Below are 24,125 nucleotides of genomic sequence, written 5' to 3' on the forward strand. Positions count from 1 at the left end.
TTCAGCTTGGGAATTAGACAAATCTCCTACCTGAAAAAAAGAGTAAATTGCTTAAACAGTAGTTAAGAAATAGTATGCATTAAAAATCATTATGAAGATTAATGGATGACAGAATCACTGAATATAAAGGATTTGGCCAATATAGAAATAATTAATTACATCTTTGTGTTTAGCTTTTAAAAAATACATAGATAATTAAAGGTCAAAATTCTTAAGGGTAGTGCTGTACAAATTCTTTGCAGGCAAATACTTCATAATACAAAAACTTAATATACTAAATTTACTTAAAAACATACTACAGAAACAAAGTCAACTTTCTGGTACTTCTAATGGTTCTGTTTCTGGTACTTCAGAATGTAACATTTCAGAATTGGTGTGATCACAAAAGGTTGCAGTATTATGCTCCCAATTATGTGATAACACTTGTTTGTCTTATAACTAGCAATTGTGTGTATGTACAGTAAGTTTTCTTTACTGTAAAGTTCAGTTCCAGTATTTAGATTCCTTGAGGACTTCCCCTTAAATGCCTTGATATTTAGATAAAATAATATTAGCTTTAATATATTTAGTAGTATAAAAGATCTTACCAAGACTTACTTTATTAACAGAATATTGCTCTTGTTTTTCAGCGGGGATCTGATGAGCTTCTTCCTTCTGGCAACATTGACGGACCTTTTACCATGAATAATTCTACTTCTACAGGTGTGTATGGTGAGTATTTTTTCAAAATCTAAAATGTTTTCTTTCTGTAGGTTTCAAAAATATTTTTTATAATCTTATTTTGCTCATTTATAAACATACATTGAAGTCTTATTTATAACAAAACTAACATTTTTGCAATAAAATTCATGTAAATGGAATTACTAGTTACATCTCTCTTAAATTTTAAGGATTAATTTGAGTCTAATTCAGTAATTCCTTTTTTGATTGATGTTCTTTATGTTACATAGTTGTGATTAATCTGTCAATAAATTGGTCACCCAGAACATCTGAGTAAAAGAGTTAGATTTAAAAACTTATGTTGAATGATAATGGATTTAGAATAGAAGTATTAAAATGATAAGAACACTTGATTTTTAAAAATTAAAATGCCATTCGTATTCCATAAGGTACAACATGATTTAAAAATAAATCTGTGAAATTTGGAGATGGTGAATGAGCAGGGTTTCAGTGTGTGGAGGAAGAGTGAGCATTTAAAGGGGCTATTGTTGAATTAGGATATCCTAGTAAGAGAGAGTAATTTGTACTATAACAGTAGTTGTTATGATGGAGAGAATTCTAGAACTTACAGAAGGTGAAATTGATGATAACCGGTGATCACTTGAATGTTTGAATAAGGCATTCATTCCATTGATGATTAACAGGTTTTGGATTTGGATAATTGGGTAGATAAATGGGTGGTGCCTTTCATTTATATTAGAAAATATAGGGAGAACAGAGTTGGACAACATGTTCAGATTTTTACACATTGAGTTTGAGGTTCCTTTGGAACGTGCAAATAGAAGTGTCATGTAGGCAGTGAATTCTGGTCTCAATATCACAAGGGACATTTGGAAGTCAATATTATACACAGTTAACAACTGAAGTCATGAGAGTGTAGTCTCAGAAAAGGTGAGATTTTTATCCAAATGTTTTTGGAGTTACAAGGAATTAGGGAATGACTGAGCCTCACTTTCGAGACCCTGGGTGTTTGGCAGAGTAAACAGCCTTTATGTGAGGACTCTGTAAATAGAGAAGTCAAGATTCATTTAAGGCAAAAGAAGAAAATTCAGTGAAGAGATTAAGAATGTATGGGAATTGGTGAACTGTGGTACATTACTCTAGAGGACTAAATGGAAAGATTTTATAGGCAGGTCAGCAGTAGGGGATTTGTTCATGTATAAGTATAAACACAGTTGCTGAGTCCATCCCCAGAATTCCAATTCAGTAGGTAATGGAGTAGGTCTTGGGAATTTGCATTCTACAAGTTCATGGGTAATGGTAATGCTGCCATTTGAGGAACCACATGATGAAGGAAATGCTAGAACCTGATTAGACTCTGGATCTGGTTGGCCTTTAAAAAAACTTCTGCCCTGAATCCCCAGAGTTAACAGTACATACAGGGTGGGGCCCATGTGTTTGTTCTTATTTTGAAAACTGATTATGAGTTTGTTCCTTTGGTCATATTTATGAACCACTAGGATGGATGACTGAAAGAATTCTATCCTGGTTGATTGATGACTTACAAAAAGAAAGAAGTAAAGGAAGAATGAGATGTGGGTTTAGCTGGCAGCGACAGTTTGCTGTGGTTTGTTTGTGTGTTTTGAATTTCTTCTTGGATCCCATTCCATTCTGGGGTCAGTGTTGCTCTTCCAGAAATACATCTTCTTCAGTAGTTTTTCATCAAAGCTCTATAAACGGTAACCTCTCAGACTCTGAAAATTTCTCTGTCATTATTGCTTTTGCGTGATTCTAGGTTGACAGTTATTTTCTCTCAGCGCTTTGAAGGTACTATTCTATTATTCTTTAAGCTTCTGTTGTTAGGAAGTCTGTTGTCAATCTAGATTATTACTTTGTAGATAAAATTACTTACCTATAGTAAACATAATTTTCTTCATGTAATTCTAGATTAATGATAACTAAATAACTAACTAACTAACTAAATAAATAAATAAATAAATTACCTGTAGCATTTTTCTCTTTATTTTTGTCCTGTGTTTCACTATGGATCACAGGTTCTCAACACTAGATGTTCACTAAAATAGCTTAGGAAGCTTTGAAGAAAATACAGATGCTTTGACTGATCCCACACCAATTCCAAGATCTCTGGGAGAAATGGAGATCTAGGCACTATTTGTTTTTGTTTGTTTATCACCTTCTTGGGTAGTAAATCTAAGGCAAAGCCAGGGCTGAAGACCATTTATGGAGACTTACTTCCGTTTGTCCTCCTGAGGAGTCACCCAACTCTTCCACAGAATTGCCTCCTGGATCTCCAGTTAGACATGGATAAGTGCCACCTTATTCAGTCCTACATTTGTTTTACTCTCTTAGCATTAATTGTCTTCGCTTTATTGATAGGGTCTTATTTTTGGGTGATTTCCTTAAAATGGTTTTCTGATTCACTCATTGTTCAGCTTTGTCTAACTTGCTGTTTAATTCTTCCCCTGAGTATTTAATTCCAGGGCTTGTATTTTTCATTTCTCTATGTTCTGTTTGATTCATTTTTAAAGTTTATCTAGTTTTATTTTTTAAAAACAGTGTCCTTTTCTTATGGTTTCTATTGTTTTTCCCTCAATTCTTTAATCATGTATAACAAAATTTTTATATCCTCAGATTTTACAATTACGGAGGAGTTCTTAGGGGTGTTGTTAATACTCCTGGTTTTTTTTTTTTTGATGCTTTATTTTTCCTTGTGTAGTTCACAACTTTTGGTTATGGAATAATCTAAGCTGAATTGTTCTTTCTTCTATGAGACTCTCCAGGATAGTTTTGTGTTTGCTCTATTAGACTTTCTAGGGCATCACCAGCACCTAACATCTTCTAATATATATGTTAATTTATTGTCTTTGGGATTCCTGTAACAGATGGGAAGAGAAAATTCAAAATACAAACATTCACATTTCCCCAATAAAAGCCCTGAACAGAAATAGTCTTCCTTGTTAAATACCCTTGGTAAACGGAAAATTTTTCCTTTTAGTTTGCCTTTCACTGAGGGGATAGCCTACTGAGAGGCCTGGTGTTGACATCAGGACATTTCACTTTTGAGGTCACCTATACATTAAATATATTTTTGTAATATTTGATCCAATATATGCAGTTCTTCAAAAGCTGAAGACTTTGGTTCTCTCTTCCTTGACTGCTTTCAATGAAGAGGTCTAATTGATTTTGAACGAACTGACAGATTTTAGGTCTTATTTACAAAAGAGTTTAATCCCTTTGTAAGATACTTAAGTAGCTCTTCAAAGACACATAAATTTAAAAAATTTTATTGATGATGGGTGGCTCTAACCCTGGGGGAAAATCCCGGGGCAAATACCTTTAAAACCAAAATCAGTCAAAGGGAGAGATAAAGTGGGAGAAACCCATTTATTTCTTACAAGTAGTCCCATGTCTCTGCTGCAGCAGAAGAAGAGAGCTCCACCCAGCCTCTTTGGTCCAGATAAGCCCCTGCCCTGCCTATGTAATTACCTATTGATAATGGAGATACACTAAAGCCAGGCGAGAGATTCTGGAAATATTGCAATTTTACCCACACTAGCTAAAAGAAAGAGCCATGTGTATGTGTTGAAGGACCTTTTTTGTATTCAGTATCTCCATCACAAAATTTTGTAGTTCAGTTCATGGAAATGTGATTAACTGCTTTGTAACATTTGACATCTATAGTTTCTTTTTCTAATATTCCTATATTGCTTGTTTGGTACTAGGAGTTATGTGTGCAGCAGCCAATTGCAGGTACATGTCCGCTCCATAAAATTGTCAGGACAGTGTTTTTACCATGACCCTGTGCTACACCAAAATTTGTATTTGTATTATTACCTCAAAAAAATGTTTTATCTTTAATACAGAACTTTTGAAATAGAATTTTCAGTAGTGTCAGATATTTCACTTTTGAAAGAAGGATTTTCCAAAACTTTATTTTGATTCCGTTGAAAGGATGAACCCATTCTTGGGTAGTAACTGATTTTCTAACGTTGGCAGATGATAAACTGATATAATTTAAGTGTTCGCAAAGTTCTCTTAATGGAGTCAACATATTAACAACAAATTGTTACACTGTTTACTCATGGAGAAGAAACTTGGCAAATTAAATTAATTCAAAATTACAGATTTATGGATTTACTTCAAGGTATAAAATGAAATGGTGATAAAGAAAGTTGTATTTCTTGTGCATCTGGCCTGTAATTCCTACATTCCTACTGGCAACCAAATGAACTGCATAGGTAGCAAATTGAATACTGATGGAAGGAGTTAGATGCTGTTCTTAGCTATTTGTGACTGTATTTTTTTTTAATCAAAGGCTATGTTGTCTAATTGTGAAAAAATTGTAACAAAGATTTTAAGTCTTTCTGAGAGACAGAATAGATTTAGTCTCTCATTGGTTGACTTTAAGATTTAACCATTGTTCATTTGGTTTGGAAACTATGAGGTGAGACCATGCAAACACTAGAAGTTTAAAAAAAAAAAACACAAAACTTTTTGCCAAGCCTATTCTGGCTTATTTCAATGCAACTGTTAATTTTTTCAAAAGTGAAAATCTTAAACTGTACAGGATGCTGGAATTGGAGCAAAATCGTGACTCTTTTTCAGGCTAACTGGGACATGCTATCCTTCTACTTAGTTGTTAGTTACTAATATTCCTTTAAAAATATCTCTTAGCTTCATATGGACTTACCTTCTTCTATATAAACTCTAAATTATTTCATCTAGTTCTCAAATAATTCCTCAATCCCCAGTCTTCCTTCACAGAATCTTAGGGTTTCTGATTAGAAATACATTAAATTTATATGTTAGTGTGAAATGTTGGTGTGTATGTTATATTATTTTTCCATCCAGGGACATGACATGATTCCACGATTTTAGGTCCTATCTATGTCCTTTGATATTTCTGAAAATGTTTTATACTTTGTAAATCATGCTTTTCCTTTTAAATTTAATCTTAGGAATTACGGCAGAGACTGCTTATTGTTTACCCCAGTACTTTGTTTCTGTTTTCTTTAATACCAGAACCCTAATATTTACCTGGGCACATGCCACCAAGATTGAACAACTGCTTTTTCTAGTTTTATGGCTAAGTGTGCTCATGTGATTAAGTCCTGGTTAATGAAATACAAGTAGAAGTGTTACTTCTGGGGAATCTCTATGTGGGTGCACTGATTTTCCTGTTTTATCCTGCTGCCTGCAGGAGTTCCAGCTTCCACTTTGGATGATGAGGATGGGGGTACATCCTAACAGAGAGATAGATAGAACTTGAGTCCCTGATAATTTTGTATATCACCATTCCAGACCAGGGATTTACTACATTCAGACTTGCTACATGAGCGAGAAATTAACCTTTTTCTTAAGCAGCTGTTATTTCAAATGTTACTACATACCGGACTGTGGTCACAGAAAGAAGCAAACAAATGAGGTGAGCCCTGTAATAACCCTTTTTTCCTAGACTGTGTGTAAAGTGAGGCAACCCAAGCAAACATGGCAGAATTGCTGAGTTGAAGAGATAGAGATCTGAGTTTGGAAAGGCTGAGACAGCTGGGAGGTATGGGGGCAGAGAAGGGGAGAGAAGGGAACTCTGTGAGAAAAATACTCCAGAAATCTGCCTTTCACTCTACTGCTGAATATTACACCACGTATACCTTACCTGTAGGGATGCACCAGCTCTGGCATAAACCCACCCTAACAAAGCTTAAAAATAAGGTCCAAAACAGTTACCTGATCTAAAAGAAACAACTTTTTTCCAGAAAAGAGTCTGGTACTTAAAAGGAATAAAACAAATTCCAGTGCTCATAATGTTGACCATTCAGTCAAAAATTGCCAAACATGGAAAGAACCACAAAATTGTGACTCCTAACCAGGAGAAAAATCAGTGAACAGAAACAGACCTAGCAAATGACAGAGAATGAAATTAGCAGATTTGGATTATGAAATGGTTATTAAAAGTATGTTAAAGGGTTTAAAATACATAACAAGGAGAAAAGTGAAATGTAAGAGTGAAATGGAACTTCTAAAGATAAAAATGTGTCTGAAAAAATACATGGTATGACATTAATAGCACATTACATTCTGCAGAAGAATTGATCAGTTGATTTGAAGACAGCAGTAAAACTAAAGCACATACGCAACACACACACACACACGCAAGCAACTGAAAAAGAAATGAGCAGAACCTTAGTTAGCCTGTAGGACAAAATCTAGTGATCCAAATATACCTATAATTGAAGCCTCTGAAAAAAGATGGGGATAGGGAAGCAGAAATATATCTGAAGAAACAATGACTGAAAATAATTCCAACTATGGTAGAAACCATAAACCCACATATCCAAGAAGTTCCATGAACCACATGCAGAATAAACACAACAAAAACCACATCAAGACTCATCATAATCGAATTGCTGGAAAAGAGATTGCAGAACAAATCTTAAAAGTGGTTGGTTAGAGGAAAAAAGTCCCATTTTATTCAAAATAACAAAAACAAATGACTAGAGATTTCTTGCCTGAAACTGTGCACGTCAGAAGATAGTGGAGCAACAACTTTAAAATGCTTAAAGTAAATATAATCAAAGTGGAATTCTTTTATCTATTTAAAATATTTTTCAAAAGTGAAGTTAAAATAAAACCTTTGAGGCACATAAGAGCTGAGAGCATTTGTTAGCAACAGACTTGCATTTCACAAAATGGTGAAGGAAATCCTTTAGACTTAAAGAAAATAATACCAGGTGGAAACTTGGGTCTACACAAAGTGGTAAATACATAGATATATGACTTTCTCCCTCCTTTTTTTCTGTTTTGTTAATTTAAAAAATAATTGAAGGAAGATTCTGGCTGGGAAGATGGTGAAGTAAGAAACACCAGGAATCTGTCCCCTACCAATACAACAACTGCACTGTCTGAATTTATCTGTAACTCATTTGGAACTCTGGAGTCTTGAGGGCTTTCAGGTTCCAGGGGAAGACTTAAAAGGTAAACTGTGGTTAATTTTGGTCAGTTTCAGCTCCTAGACCAGTACCCACCCCCAGCCTCAGTCACATGGCAAGCAGTTGTATATGTGTTCCAGGAACAGCTTACTAGCAGCTTGTGGGAGCCAAGGTGGACTAAAAGGACCTTGTCCTCCAACTTCCAGGGAGGGACCTGTGCTCTGATTGTTAATTGCTTCTTTTGTGGGTCACACAGAGGCAGGCAGCATCTCCCCCTGTTGGTGCACCTCCCTCCACCCACTGAGTGATTTCCAGGGGATTTAGAGTGCCTCTGCTCTTCCTCACCCTCCCATTCCCCAATCCCTTCATTTTCCCTCTTTTCCCCTTTTTGGGAGCCAGATATTACAGACTGAGACGTTAAAGATAACTACATCGGTGGGGAAAATTGTTAAGTAATAGTGCATACTCAGGAAAAAGGCTCAGAAGAAACCTGAGACCTTAAGTTTACACCTCAGGCTCATCCTTGGCAGAAACAGTTCACAATAATCAACAAAAGAAAAACAATAAACAGAAAAAAATAGCCAAAACAAGAAAATCCTGGGGAAGGGGAAAAATCTGATTCCCAGAGTAACTATGTTCTTAAATTTGATGGAAAACATTAATAAAAACATCCAACAAGCTTAATGAACTCAGACCCACACAGAGACACATCATTAGATTTTTCAAAGACAGAGATTCGAGTCATATATATAAGGGATCCTCAATAAGAGTATGAGCAGATTTCTCATCAGGGACTTCGATGTGCAGAAGGCAAAGTGCCAAAAGAATAATATGGTCCACCAAGAATCCAATATTTGTCAAAATTGCCTTCAGAAGTGTTTTTTATTTTAGTTTAAGTATATTGAATAGAAAGGAAAAAAATAGGCTATTTGTGTGTAATACATCAGCCTCTAAACTCAGAGTCACTGACTTTTAAAAAAAAGTGAGAAAGAAATAAGGACATTCCCAGATAAACAAAAGCTGGGGTTTGTTACCATTAGATTTGCCCTGCGAGTATAAAAAAAAGTAGTGTTCTCTATGGAAAGCTCAAGCTACATTAAGTGAATAAAACAAGATGCAAAAAGAAAAAATTAAAGAAAGATAATATATTTTTGGGGACATAGCATATGTGAAAATTAAAATATATGACAATGCAAAAGGTATAATGGGGGAAATAGACATGTACTTGGAAGAGTTCTTACATCATACCTAGGTGTTATTATATTATTTGAAGGGACACTGTGGTAAGTTAGATGCATATTGTTGATTTAACCCCAGAGTAACACAACAAAGAAGATTCCAGTTAAACAGCAGAGACTATCTGCCTTTATATGTATATATGCTGTTTTTTTGCATGACATGTTTTCCTTGTTAAATTGACCCCTTTGTCATTAAGAAATGTCTCTTTATCCCTGATAATACTCCTTTTCCTGAAAGCAGCTTTGTCTGATATTAGTACAGACACTTCAGCTTTCTTATCGTCTGTTTCCATCCTTTTACTTTTAACCTGAGATTTTATATTTAAAATGGGCTTCTTATTCACATCATATAGTTGGTTTTTGTCCAGACTTGCTTTTATCCAGACTGATAATCTCTTCCTTTTAAATTAGAATCTATGTTATTTTCACTTAATATTAATTTTTGAGATGTTTGAGTTTAAGCGTGCCATCTTGCTATTTGTTTTCTGTTGTCGCATCCTTTGTTATTTTTTTCCTTTTGTTTCCTGGTGCTTTTTTTTTTGTATTGTTTTATTCATCATTTATGTATCATTAGTATTCCATTTTATTAATTTTATTTCTTGATATATATATCTTGCATATATATAACTATTAACCTAATTACAGAGCTTTAAAATACATAAAGTAAAAACTAATAGCTCTAAACAGAAACAGACATATTCATAATTACAGCTGGATATTTCTAAGTAACAGTAAATAGAAAATCAGTAAGGATATATATATACAACAGGGGTTGACAAACTCTGGCCTGTGGGGCAAATCCATCCCATTGTCCATTTTCATATTACCCATGACTGAGACTGGTTTTTACATTTTTAAATGGTGAAAAAAAAAATGAAGTACAATATTTTGTGATATGTGAAATTTATATGAAACTCAAATTTCAGTGTCCATACATAAAATTTTATTTGAACAGTCACATATTAGCTATGACTTTTTCATGCTACAACTGCAGAGATGAATAGTGTGACAGAGATTGTATGGCCCAGAAAGCCTAAAATATTTATATGGCCCTTTAAGAAAAAGTTTGTAAATCCCTCAATATAGAAATTTTCAACACCTATGGAGCAGTCTTCCCAGCACCATCAGAATACACACTATTTTCAAGTTCACATGAAATAATCACCAAGGTAGGCTACATGCTGGGTCCTAAAACAAGTCTCAATGAATTTGAATACATTAAAATTATATAGAGATCTCTCACTTCATGAAAATTATGTTAAAAGTGAAAAGAGCATAATCCTCAGTTATTTGGGTAAAAATCTCCAATTATTTAAAAGAAGTAAAGCTTAACCCATTGTTCAAATAAGTCCCAAGGGAAATAAAAATGAAAATGCAACTTATTAAAAGTTTGAGGGTTTATTTACCTAGAGCCATTCTTAGAAAGGAATTTACAACTTTAAATGTTTGTGTACAAAAGAAAAACAGTCAAAAAGGGACCATCTAGGCATAACGTTAAGAAGAGCAAATTAAACCACAAGTAAATAAAAGGAAGAAAATATTAAGTATGACAGCAAAAATCAATGACATAGAAAACAAAATGAAGGGAAAAATTAATGAAACCTATAGCTGTTTTTTAAAAATAGATCAGTAAAATTATAAGTCTCTAGGTAAACAAGAAAACAAGGGACAGAAATTACCAATATCAAGAATGATCCTTTAGGTACCAAAAGGATGTTGTGGATTGAACGTGTACCCCCAGAATTGATTTAAGTCCTAACCCCCAATGTAATGGGTATTTGGAGATAGAACTGTTGGGGTAAGGCCCTTGTGATGGGATTAGTGTCCTTCTAAGAAGAGATACCAGAGAGCTTGCTTTGCCCTCCAACCTTGCTTTGCAAGGGCACTGAGAAGGTGGCTGGCTATAAGCTAGGAAAAGAGTCCTCATTAGAAAGTGACCATGCTATCACCCTGATTTTGGACTTCTAGTCTCCAGAACTAAGAAAGTAAATTTTTATTGTTTAAGCCAGCATGTCTGTCCTATTTTATTACAGTGTTCTGAGCACGCTATGACAGATAGTAAGCAAATATTATGAACAATTTTCAGCCAATAAATTTGACAATTGAAATGAAGTAGACAAATTCCTTGGCACAAAGGAATAAAAAACCCAAATAGCCCTATACTTGTTTAAAAAATCAAATTGGTAATTAAAAAGTCCAGGCCAATGACTTTATTTGTGAATTCTATCAAACATTTAGGGAAGGAGTAACACCAGTGCTACACAAACTCTTTCAGAATGTAGAAGAGGAGAGAACACTTACCAGTTTATTTAATGAGATTAGTCTTACTATTCTCATGCAAGACAGAGAGAAAGACTAAAGATTAATCCCTCATGAATATGGACACACAAATATTTAGCAGGACATTAAACTCAGGTGTGTATGTGTATGTGGAGAGAAAGAAGATGTTATGACCAAGTAGGATTTATTCCAAAAATACAAAGTGGTGTAACGTTTTAAAATAAGCATAATATACTATTATTAACAGAATAAAAGAGAAAAACCTTCATCTTGATATATCCAGAAAAGACATTTGAGAAAATTCAATTCCTGTTTATGATAAAAATCCTCAATCAACTAGGAATAGAAGGGAACATTTTCAACCTGACAAAGGTATAAAACTGCAACAAACCTTGTACTCACTGGTGTAAGAGCTTTCCTCTGAAATCAGGAATGATGCTTGATTCCCAGTTTTATTGTTTTTGTTCAACTTTGTGCAAGAAGTTCTAGCCAGTTCAGTAAAGGTAGAGTAAGAAATAAAAGACATATAGATTGGAAAATAAGAAATAAAACTGCATATGTAGAAAATTATGAAGAAATTAGTAAGAATTTAATTTTTTCAGCATAGAAGATCAACATACCAAAATCAGTTATATTTCTATAGAACATCAATTATTATTTCTATAGAATATAAAAGTTTTAAATAATACTTTAAAGTGCTAAGGAATATTCAAAGTGCTAAAACAAAACTGTCAACCAAGAATCCTTTATTTGTCAAAAGAGCCTTCAAAAGTCTTTTTTTAGTTTAAGTAATGGAATAAAGAAAAAAAATTAGACCATTTTTGTGTAATGCATCAGATTCTAAAGTCAAGTCACTGACATAAAAAAAGTCAAATTACATACTTAATAATTTTGATAAATGCCTCAAAATCAGTATAAGACCATTATACTGATAACTACAGAATGTTGCTGAGAGAAATTTAAAAAGGCCTAAATAAATGCAAAGAGATACACAGTGTGTACTGTTTGGATGACTCAAAATTATTAGATGTGACTTCTCCCAGATAAGTACCTGATTTCAAAACACTTCAAAGCTATAGTGATGACATGTGCACTGAGTGGCAAACCAGAGAGGTAAAGCTAAATTGAGGAGTTAAGGGTTTTAGAGGGATTGACTGCAAAAGAGCACTGGGAACTTTTGGGAATGATGGAAGTATTCTGCATCTTTTGTGGTCATGAGTATATGTATTTGTCAAAAGTTGTCAAACTCTGCATTAAAATGTGGGTGGAGTTTATTTTATCCCTAATAAAGTTGAATTTGTAAATGAACCTATATTTCTAGGATAGTTTTCCTGGTAGATTCCTCCAGTTTTGTGTATTGGAAAATGACCAATATATAGTAGGCATTCTATGGATTTCAATGTATTGTTCAACAAAATACAAGATTTGTACGAGCTAAGTACTTTTTAAAATTAAAGTATCATTGATATACAATCTTATGTTAGTTTCAAACACACAACACACTGATTCAACATTTGCCTATATTATCAAGTCCTCATTCCCTCCAGTGTAGTCACTGTCCTTCAACATAGTAAAATGTTACAGATCATTAACTATATTCTCCAAGGTGTACTACCATCCCTGTGAACAACCTATACTGTGATTGTGAATTATTGTCCCCCTTAATCCCCTTCCCTTCCTACCACTAGTCCTTTCTTGGTGTCTATGAGTCTACTGCTATTTTGTTTGTTCCTTCTGTTTTCTAACTAAGTATTTTGAATGCCTATTTTCATAGTAAAATTTTTGCAAAGTCTGTCGTGTTTCCTTTTGTACAGAGAATAATTCTTCAAAGTTATGTATTCAAAGCATTAGAATTTCCTTGTGTCCTGTTGACTTCTAATAAATTATGGCCGTATGATTGCTTATGTATGTTTTCCATTTTCAGATTGTTATATTTCTCAAGTACTTAACATACAACTTTTTTGGGTCATATAGATAAGTATTTCTTATATTTTTGGGTTTCATAGAATAATACAATTTTCAGTTATTTTTGAGCAATGTCTTAATTGTGCAAAGTAATCATATTAAGAGAAAAAACAATCTCCTACAATTATTTTAATACTGAAAAAGAGAAAGAACATAATTTCCAGGTAAAACTGCTTCTTAGGAAAATCTAGACATACATTATTGATCACCATGTACTAGGCATTACACCCAACATTTAAGTATGTTATCTGACTATATTTTTAAGTTAGCTGTGTTACTATACTCATTTTATGGAAGAATCTGAGGCTCAGGCATGTCACGTAACCTCCCCAGAAGAAAATGTCTGATTTTATAGACTATGCTCTTAACATAGCTCAGGTACTTTTATGATGCAGAACAATTAACAAACTAACATGGTGATTTATAGTTGCACATTTCTTGATGAAAATTTGTCACCTTTATTTGATAGTGCAACATGAACTCAGCTGTGTAGGTATTTGTTTTTTCTCACACGTAGTTTAATAAGAGATTATGAATACCTTTATTAAAGAAACAACTTGCTTAATGTTCTTTCATTCATTTTGGAATATTCTGGGTAAATTGATTCAAGCCTCTTGCCTTTAGATTATGTTTTCAGTCTTTAACACTTTGTGCTTGTTAGGAAATCATAAGGTGGTAGTGTAGTTGTTTAGCCTACAGGGAGGGTGCAGAAAGGCACTACATGCCCAGTTTTCACTCCTATCCAGGACGTGATATTTCATGTTCTAATCTAGTGACAATATTATAATGATCCACATAAACCTGCACATACTTTGAAAATTTACATCAATGTCAAGTAACTTAGTTTTTTCTAGGAATGGTAAGACACATTGAGATTGTATCATTGGGAAGAAAAATTACCTTTAAACTTTACTTGAAATAATGCTTTTTTTTTACTTGCTGTGTACAGAAATAAGTCATTTAATCTTTGAAGCCCTGTCTCTTCGTTTGTTCAAACTAGTAAGATTTAACTCAGTATATATATATTTTTTTTGAGAGGGCATCTCTCATATTTATTGATCAAATGGTTGTTAACAACAATAAAATTCTGTATAGGGAAGTCAATGCACAATGCACAATCATTAATCCATCTCAAGCCTAATTCTCGTCAGTCTCCAATCTTCTGAAGCATAACGAACAAGTTCTTACATGGTCAACAAATTCTTACATAGTGAATAAGTTCTTACATAGTGAACAGTACAAGGGCAGTCATCACAGAAACTTTCGGTTTTGATCACGTATTATGAACTATAAACAATCAGGTCAAATATGAGTATTCCTTTGATTTTTATACTTGATTTATATGTGGATCCCACATTTCTCCCTTTATTATTATTATTATTTTTACTTTTAATAAAATGCTGAAGTGGTAGGTAGATGCAAGATAAAGGTAGAAAACATAGTTTAGTGTTGTAAGAGAGCAATTGTAGATGATCAGGTGTGTGCCTGTAGACTATGTGCTAATCCGAGCTAGACAAGGGCAATAAAACATCTACGGATGCAGAAGCTTTCTCTCAAAACGGGGGAGGTGAGGTTCTAAGCTTCACCACTGTTGTTCCCCGATTTCTCACCTGGTGGCCCCCCTGCGACTGTGCCTGTCTTAGGTTGTTCCTCCCTTAAGGAATCTTACCCGTCTCTGGCTAACCAGTCATCTTACGGGGCCATACAGGAAAATGTAAAGTTGGTAAGTGAGAGAGAAGCCATAGTGTTTGAAAAGGTTAGCTTTTTACTTCTTTGCAGATTTATGCCCTGTGGCTTCTATGCCCAGCACTTGTCTCGAGGTATCTTTACCACCTGGAGGAATTATGATACTCGTTAAATTCGATATGAGGCACGAATTCTATTTAAGGATTGTAATTAGGAAGGAAGAAGAAAAGCTATAGAGGTAGCATATGGAAGAAAACATGGGAGGATTGATTATTTCTTTGACATATCTTCTTGTAGAGTACCTTAAGCATGTACAGGTTTTAAACTACTAACTAACTTGTGCACACATATTAACATAATAGGAATACGGTGACATAAACAAAGCAAACCTATAATTACCAGCCATCTCCAGTGAAGCCAAGGAAACCAGTTAGGCACCCTAGGCATTTTTGAAAATTTGTTTATGATATGATGGATATTGTCCAACTGTACTTGAACAGTCTGAGAGAAATCAGACAAATTAAAACAACCCATTCCTGGGAACTGTTTACATCCCGTATGTTCTTTTAACCGTAGATAGTCTTTAGTCGTAAGATTTTGGAGTGCTACAACTTGCACTTCTCCTAATTCTTGGTTGAGTTCCCACAGTATAGATCCAGTCAAATTTGTTGTTTTACTGTATGCACAGGCCAGCTTAGATATCTACTTCTTTATTTCAATGTCAAGTCCAGGAACCAGTGGGATGGATGCAGCTGCAACTGCAGCATCGCCTGGATCTTTATGGAGGTTTTTTGATGATCATCTTCTTGTATGAGTCTTCCAGAAAGTGCTGATGTTGGAATTTTTTCTTCATATCGTATCTTAGTTCATTTTCTGAGTAGCCAAATTAGGCTTTGATCTTCTGTATAACACAAACAGACCCTTTGCCCACACTTTGATATACCCTTTATACCACTGTGTAGAACTCATTGGAGGTCACCACACAGGAACTGCTTTTTTTTTTTTTTTAAGAGAAAGGAATATTATCAGAAAAGTGTACCTCCATAGCCAATCATCTGACACCCTTTAAGTGATCAAAATTAAAGATATTTAAAGCATGCATTAATCGATGATTTACCATTAGTTTTATCCTATCAAGGAATAATCCCCCTTTTCTATCTTTCTTTCTTTTTTTTTTTAATCTTTCATCTAGACTTACATGAAGAATATTATGTTTACTAGGCTCTCCCCTATACCAGGTCCCCCCTATAAGCCACTTTACAGTCACTGTCCATCAGCATAGCAAAATGTTGTAGAATCACTACTTGTCTTCTCTGTGTTGTACAGCCCTCCCCTTTCTCCCTCCCCCCTATGCATGCTAATCTTAATACCCCCTTCTCCCCCCCCTTATCCCTCCCTACCCACCCATCCTCCCCAGTCCCTTTCCCTTTGGTACCTGTTAGTCCATTTTTGGGTTCTGTAATTCTGCTGCTGTTTTGTTCCTTCAGTTTTTCCTTTGTTCTTATACTCCACGGATAAGTGAAATCATTTGGTATTTCTCTTTCTCTGCTTGGCTTATTTCACTAAGCATAATACCCTCCAGCTCCATCCATGTTGCTGGAAATGGTAGGATTTGCCCTCTTCTTATGGCTGAGTAGTATTCCATTGTTTATATGTACCACATCTTCTTTATCCATTCATCTACCGATGGATATTTAGGTTGCTTCCAATTCTTGGCTATTGTAAATAGTGCTGCGATAAACATAGGGGTGCATCTGTCTTTCTCAAACTTGATTGCTGCGTTCCTAGGGTAAATTCCTAGGAGTGGAATACCTGGGTCAAATGGTAGGTCTGTTTTGAGCATTTTGATGAACCTCCATACTGCTTTCCACAATGGTTGAACTAATTTACATTCCCACCAGCAGTGTAGGAGGGTTCCCCTTTCTCCACAGCCTCGCCAACATTTGTTGTTGTTTGTCTTTTGGATGGCAGCCATCCTTACTGGTGTGAGGTGATATCTCATTGTAGTTTTAATTTGCATTTCTCTGATAATTAGCGATGTGGAGCATCTTTTCATGTGTCTGTTGGCCATCTGTACTTTTTTGGAGAACTGTCTGTTCAGTTCCTCTGCCCATTTTTTTTATTGGATTATTTGTTTTTTGTTTGTTGAGGCGTGTGAGCTCTTTATATATTTTGGATGTCAAACCTTTATCGGATCTGTCATTTAAAAATATATTCTCCCATACTGTAGGGTTCCTTTTTGTTCTATTGATGGTGTCTTTTGCTGTATAGAAGCTTTTCAGCTTAATGTAGTCCCACTTGTTCATTTTTGCTGTTGTTTTCCTTGCCCAGGGAGATATGTTCAAGAAGAGGTCACTCATGTTTATGTCTAAAAGGCTTTTGCCTATGTTTTTTTCTAAAAGTTTTATGGTTTCATGACTTACATTCAGGTCTTTTGACCTGAATTTTGAATTTTGAATTTACTTTTGTGTATGGGGTTAGACAGTGATCCAGTTTCATTCTCCTACATATAGCTGTCCAGTTTTGCCAGCACCATCTGTTGAAGAGACTGTCATTTCGCCATTGTATGTCCATGGCTCCTTTATCAAATATTAATTGACCATATATGTTTGGGTTAATTTCTGGAGTCTCTAATCTGTTCCACTGGTCTGTGGCTCTGTTCTTGTGCCAGTACCAAATTGTCTTGATTACTATGGCTTTGTAGTAGAGCTTGAAGTTGGGGAGTGAGATCCCCCCCTACTTTATTCTTCTTTTTCAGGATTGCTTTGGCTATTCGTGGTCTTTGGTGTTTCCATATAAATTTTTGAATTATTTGCTCCAGTTCATTGAAGAATGTTGCTGGTAATTTGAGAGGGATTGTATCAAATCTGTATATTGCTTTGGGCAGGATGGCCATTTTGACGATATTAATTCTTCCTAGCCATGAGCATGGGATGAGTTTCCATTTGTTAGTGTCCCCTTTAATTTCTCTTAAGAGTGACTTGCAGTTTTCAGGGTTTAAGTCTTTCACTTGTTTGGTTAGGTTTATTCCTAGGTATTTTATTTTTTTTGATGCAATTGTGAATGGAATTATTTTCCTGATTTCTCTTTCTATTGGTTCATTGTTAGTGTATAGAAAGCTACAGATTTCTGTGTGTTAATTTTGTATCCTGCAACTTTGCTGTATTCTGATATCAGTTCTAGTAGTTTTGGAGTGGAGTCTTTAGGGTTTTTTATGTACAATATCATATCATCTGCAAATAGTTACAGTTTAACTTCTTCTTTACCAATCTGAATTCCTTGTATTTCTTTGTTTTGTCTGATTGCCGTGGCTAGGACCTCTAGTACTATGTTAAATAACAGTGGGAAGAGTGGGCATCCCTGTCTAGTTCCCGATCTCAGAGAAAATGCTTTCAGCTTCTCGCTTTTCAGTATAATGCTGGCTGTGGGTTTATCATATATGGCCTTTATTATGTTGAGGTACTTGCCCTCTATTCCCATTTTGTTGAGAGTTTTTATCATGAATGGATGTTGAATTTTGTCAAATGCTTTTTCAGCATCTATGGAGATGATCATGTGGTTTTTGTCTTTCTTTTTGTTGATATGGTGGATGATGTTGATGGATTTTCGAATGTTATACCCTCCTTGCATCCCTGCGATGAATCCCACTTGGTCGTGGTGTATGATCCTTTTGATATACTGTTGAATTGTGTTTGCTAATATTTTATTGAGTATTTTTGCATCTACATTCATCGGGGATATTGGTCTGTAATTTTCTTTTTTGGTGGGGTCTTTGCCTGGTTTTGGTATTAGGGTGATGTTGGCTTCATAGAATGAGTTTGGGACTATTCCCTCCTCTTCTGTTTTTTGGAACACTCTAAGGAGAATGGGTATTATGTCTTCTCTGTGTGTCTGATAAAATTCCGAGGTAAATCCGTCCGGCCCCGGGGTTTTGTTCTTGGGTAGTTTTTTGATTCCCGTTTCAATTTCTTTTCTGGTAATTGGTTTGTTTAACTTTTGTGTTTCTTCCTTGGTCAGTCTTGGGAGGTTGTATTTTTCTAGGAAGTTGTCCATTTCTTCTAGGTTTTCCAGCTTGTTGGCATATAGGTTTTCATAGTAGTCGTTAATAATTCTTTGTATTTCTGTGGAGTCTGTCATGATTTTTCCATTCTCATTTCTGATTCTGTTGATTTGTGTTGATTCTCTTTCTCTTAATATGTTTGGCTAGAGGCTTATCTATTTTGTTTATTTTCTCAAAGAACCAGCTCTTGGTTTCGTTTGATTTTTGCTATTGTTTAATTCTTCTCAATTTTGTTTATTTCTTCTGTGATCTTTGTTATGTCCCTCCTTCTGCTGACTTTAGGCCTCATTTGTTCCTCTTTTTCCAGTTTCGATAATTTTGATGTTAGACTGTTCATTTGGGATTGTTATTCCTTCTTCAAGTGTGCCTTGATCGCTATATACTTTCATCTTAGGACTGCTTTCGCTGCGTCCCACAGAAGTTGGGGCTTTGTGTTGTTGTTGTCATTTGTTTCCATATATTTCTGGATCTCCATTTTAATTTGGTTGTTGATCCATTGATTATTTAGGAGCATGTTTTTAAGCCTCCATGTGTTTGTGAGCCTTTTTGTTTTCTTTGTAGGATTTATTTCTAGTTTTATACCTTTGTGATCTGAAAAATTGGTTGTTAGTATTTCAATATTTTGGAATTTACTGAGGCTCTTTTTGTGAGCTAGTATGTGGTCTATTCTGGAGAATGTTCCATGTGCAGTTGAGAAGAATGTATATCCTGTTGCTTTTGGATGTAGTCTTCTATAGATGTCTATTAGGTCCATCTGTTCTAGTGTGTTGTTCAGTGTCTGTGTGTCCTTACTTATTTTCTGCCCGGTGGATCTATCCTTTGGGGTGAGTGGTGTGTTGAAGTCTCCTAAAATGAATGCATTGCAGTCTATTTCCATCTTTAGTTCTGTTAGTATTTGTTTCACAAATGCTGGTGCTCCTGTGTTGGTGCATATATATTTATAATGGTTATATCCTATTGTTGGACTGAGCCCTTTATCATTATGTATTGTCCTTCTTTATCTCTTGTTACTTTCTTTGTTTTGAAGTCTATTTTGTCTGATATTACTACTGCAACCCCTGCTTTATTCTCACTGTTGTTTGCCTGAAATATGTTTTTCCTTCCCTTGACTTTTAGTCTGTGCATGTCTTTGGGTTTGAGGTGAGTTTCTTGTAAGCAGCATATAGATGGGTCTTGCTTTTTTATCCATTCTATTACTCTGTGTCTTGATTGGTGCATTAAGTCCATTTACATTTAGGGTGTCTATTTGAGAGATATGTACTTATTGCCATTGCAGGCTTTAGATTCATGGTTACCAAATGTTCAAGGTTAGCCTCTTTAGTATCTTAATGCCTAACTTAGCTCGCTTATTGCGCTGTTATATACACTGTCTGGAGATTCTTTTCTTCTCTCCCTTCTTATTCCTCCTCCTCCACTCTTCATATGTTGTGTGTTTTGTTCTGTGCTCTTTTTAGGAGTGCTCCCATCTAGAGCAGTCCCTGTAGGATGCCCTGTAGAGGTGGTTTGTAGGAAGCAAATTCCCTCAGCCTTTGCTTGTTTGGGAATTGTTTAATCCTGCCATCATATTTAAATGATAGTTGTGCTGGATACAGTATCCTTGGTTCAAGGCCCTTCTGTTTCATTGCATTAAATATATCATGCCATTCTCTTCTGGCCTGTATTGTTTCTGTCGAGAAGTCTGATGTTAGCCTGATGGGTTTTCCTTTGTAGGTGACCTTTTTCTCTCTAGCTGCCTTTAAAACTCTTTCCTTGTCCTTGATCCTTGCCATTTTAATTATTATGTGTCTTGGTGTTGTCCTCCTTGGATCCTTTCTGTTGGGGGTTCTGTGTATTTCCATGGTCTGTTCGATTATTTCCTCCCCCAGTTTGGGGAAGTTTTCAGCAGTTATTTCTTCAAAGAGACTTTCTATCCCTTTTCCTCTCTCTTCTTCTTCTGGTACCCCTATAATACGGATGTTGTTACTTTTGGATTGGTCACATAGTTCTCTTAGTATTGTTTCGTTCCTGGAGATCCTTTTATCTCTCTCTATGTCAGCTTCTATATGTTCCTGTGTTCTGTTTTCTATTCCTTCAGTTGCCTTTTGCATCTTATCCATTCTGCTTATAAATCCTTCCAGGGATTGTTTCACTTCTTTGATCTCCTTCCTAACGTCTGTGATCTCCCTCTGGACTTCATCCCATTGCTCTTGCATTTTTCTCTGCATCTCATCCCATTGCTCTTGCATTTTCTCTGCATTTCCGTCAGCATGTTCATGATTTTTATTTTGAATTCTTTTTCAGGAGGACAGGTTAGGTCTGTCTCCTCAGGTGTTGTCTCTGTGATCTTTGTCTGCCTGTAGTTTTGCCTTTTCATGGTGATAGAGATAGTTTGCAGAGCTGGTATGAGTGGCAGCTGGAAGAGCTTTCCTTCTTGTTGGTTTGTGGCCTTCCTCTCCTGGGAGAATAGCGACCTCTAGTGGCTTGTGCTGGGCAGCTGTGCGCAGACAGGGCTTCTGCTTCCTGCTTGGCTGCTATGGAGTTTATCTCCGCTCTTGCTGTGGGGGTGGCCTGGCTTGGGCCGCTGCTCCCAAATGGTGGAGCCCTGTTCAGGGGGAGCGGCCGGGAGGCTATTTATCTCCTTAAGTGGCCTGTGTGCTCCCTGCTGCCCAGGGGGTTAGAGTGCCCAGAGATCCCCAGATTCCCTGCCTCTGGACTAAGTGTCCTGCCCTGCCCCTTTAAGACTTCCAAAAAGCACTCTCCAAACCAAAACAAAAGCAGCAGCAACAAAAGAAAAAAAAATTAAATAATTTAAAAAAAAAAGAAAAAGAAAAATGCACAATTTTCTTTGTCCTCAGACGCCGGTCTCAGGCACCCGCTCACCGGTCTTGCTTCCCTGTTTCCCTAGTATTAGAGTCCCTGTCCCTTTAAGACTTCCAAAAAGCACTCGCAAAAAAAAAGAAAAAAAAGGCCGCTCCCGTTTCTTTGTTCTCCAGTGTCGGCCTCACTCACCCGCTGGCCTCACCGGTCCTGCTGCCCTGTTTCCCTAGTATCCAGGACCCCACGTATGCACTGTGTCTGCGCTCTGGTCTGGATGGCTGGGGCTGGGTGTTCAGCAGTCCTGGGTTCCTTCTCCCTGTCTGCTGACTTCTCTCCACCCGACGAGAGCTGGAGGGAGGGGCACTCGGGTCCCGCCTGGCGGGGGCTTGTATCTTACCCCCTTCGCGAGGCACTGGGTTCTCACAGGTGTGGATGTGGTCTGGATGTTGTCCATTGTCCTCTGGTCTCTATTTTAGGAAGAGTTGTCTTTGTTATATTTTCATAGATAAATGTGGTTTTGGGAGGAGATTTCTGCTGCTCTACTCATGCCGCCATCTTGGTTCTGCCCTTCTAACTCAGTATATTTTTACATGTTAACTCGAATGAGGCAGTGTAAGTGAAAACAGTCAATACCAGAAACTAGAAAAGTAGTTGGAAACCTCTTAGGGTTTTTAGTTTTTAAAGGAGGATAATGACATGATACTCTGTTTTAGTTAGGTTTAAATGATGTTGGATCTGACTTGTGGCAGTAGGGGTGGGGTGAAAAAGGGAGAAAAGGAGTAGAAGGGGAAATGATCATAGAGGTTGAGGCATTGAGAATAGAGATGAAAATATAACCTGTCATTTTGGAGGGACAAATCAATGTTTCATGGTGATTGATAAGAAAAAGGAGAAGAACCTCTTGGCTCCCAGATGAATTCCCAATGAATACTTGACTGCTTATTTTTTCCACGGTCTGGGCTAGGCATTTGCTGTGGGCAACAGACCTGTAAGGACCACTAGGAATTGCTGATTTTTGGTGTCTGGGTAGGGTGTTGCCTGCATTCATGAATGTGGAGAATTTGGGGCCAAGTGCCAGTTTGGGTATTAAAGTTAACCTATTCACCTGTAAGCAAGTTGAGTTCTATGCCACAGATATGGGTACAGAACACTGTCATATAATTTTTGTGTGGTCCTCATGAAATTTGTTTATTTAGGATCATAGGCATTTGATTGTGAGGTTCCATTGATGTTTTAAAAAGTGATAATTGTAGACATTTGGAAAGGTTATATTTTTCCTCCCAATAGTGCTAAGTATGATACTATGTAGGATTTTAAAAAAACTATAATGGAACTTTCGACTTCCAGATAACTTACAGTCTTACATGTTGGTGTTTCTGTGGAAAAAAATATTTCTGAATCTTATGTAGTTATATTTGAGTATTCATTATAGGCTTATCATTTCTAGTTATTGTTGGTCTTAAAACAACAGAATTTAAGTAAAATTTAGCTATGAGCTAAGATGATGGATTCTTTTATTTTATAGCAGTGGTTCTCAAACTTTAGGTTGCATCAGAATCATCTGGAGGGCTTGTTAAGTTTCTGATTCAGTAGGGTGGGGGTTGGGGGCTGAAAATACTGCATTTTCAACAAGGTGATGATTGTGTTAACTAATGTAATATAATAAGGAATTAAGATTATCCTAGGAAACCACAATTTAGCTTCTAAAAAATACTTTAAAGAATACATAATACCTAAGAAATAAACTTCATTTTCATAAACATACAGCTCAAGTCCAAATCCCCTTAGAATATGATAAATGTAAAATTTCTAGTCTTTCCCCAAGTTACTATTATTTATTTAGCAATAGAACAAACTAGAAAAAATAAAAAAGACATAAAAGACATATTGTTCTCTATTCACAACAAATAGTTGACTATTGAAAGGTATTTAGTATGTAATTCTTTACCCAATACTTTTTAGTGAATTTAAAAATCAGATTTGACATTAAAAAAAAAATCTATTACTTGCTTTGAAAAACCAAAACCCCCATTCATTGAAAGTGGATGGTTTTGTGTTCCACTGCCCTCTCCTCTCCCACCATTAGCCCCATAGGTATCTGAAAAAATCTGAAACTCTTAGAGGAGCAAATGTGACAATGTGGTTACGTAGTATGGCAACCCAAATTAGTTTCAGTAATTTAAAAAAAAAATCTTATATTTTTTAGCTAATGGGAATGACAACAAGAAATTTAAAGGAGATAGACCTCCCTGTTCGCCTTCCCGTGTTCTCCATCTTCGCAAAATTCCAAGTGATGTCACCGAAGCAGAGGTCATATCATTAGGTCTACCATTTGGCAAAGTAACTAATCTTTTGATGTTGAAAGGAAAAAGCCAGGTATGTAATATTTAAAGACTGACCCACAGTGATTATCTCTGGGTGTTAGTGTTAAAAATGATTTTTATTTTCTTGGACTTTTCTGTATTTTCTAAATTGCATTCTATTTACGTAAAG

The 24,125-nt window shown here is 35.8% G+C and overlaps 1 protein-coding gene across 8 annotated transcripts in view; it reads left to right on the forward strand.

Moving 5' to 3' along the window:
• PTBP3 (polypyrimidine tract binding protein 3) overlaps positions 1–24,125 on the forward strand; it is a 95,283-nt gene that overhangs the window by 30,319 nt on the left and 40,839 nt on the right. For 3 of the 8 annotated variants that reach the window (XM_017677275.3, XM_017677278.3, XM_073226137.1), the window contains 2 exons: positions 630–711; positions 23,839–24,008. In XM_017677275.3, coding sequence (XP_017532764.1) covers positions 630–711; positions 23,839–24,008 — 252 coding nt within the window. Of the gene's footprint in view, positions 1–629; positions 712–23,838; positions 24,009–24,125 lie in introns of those variants that run through there. The other 5 variants (XM_017677277.3, XM_017677279.3, XM_037027303.2 and 2 more) reach the window with 3 other exon arrangements.

The sequence above is a fragment of the Manis javanica genome, chromosome 2 (assembly GCF_040802235.1).
Source record: "Manis javanica isolate MJ-LG chromosome 2, MJ_LKY, whole genome shotgun sequence".
NCBI lineage: Eukaryota > Metazoa > Chordata > Mammalia > Pholidota > Manidae > Manis > Manis javanica.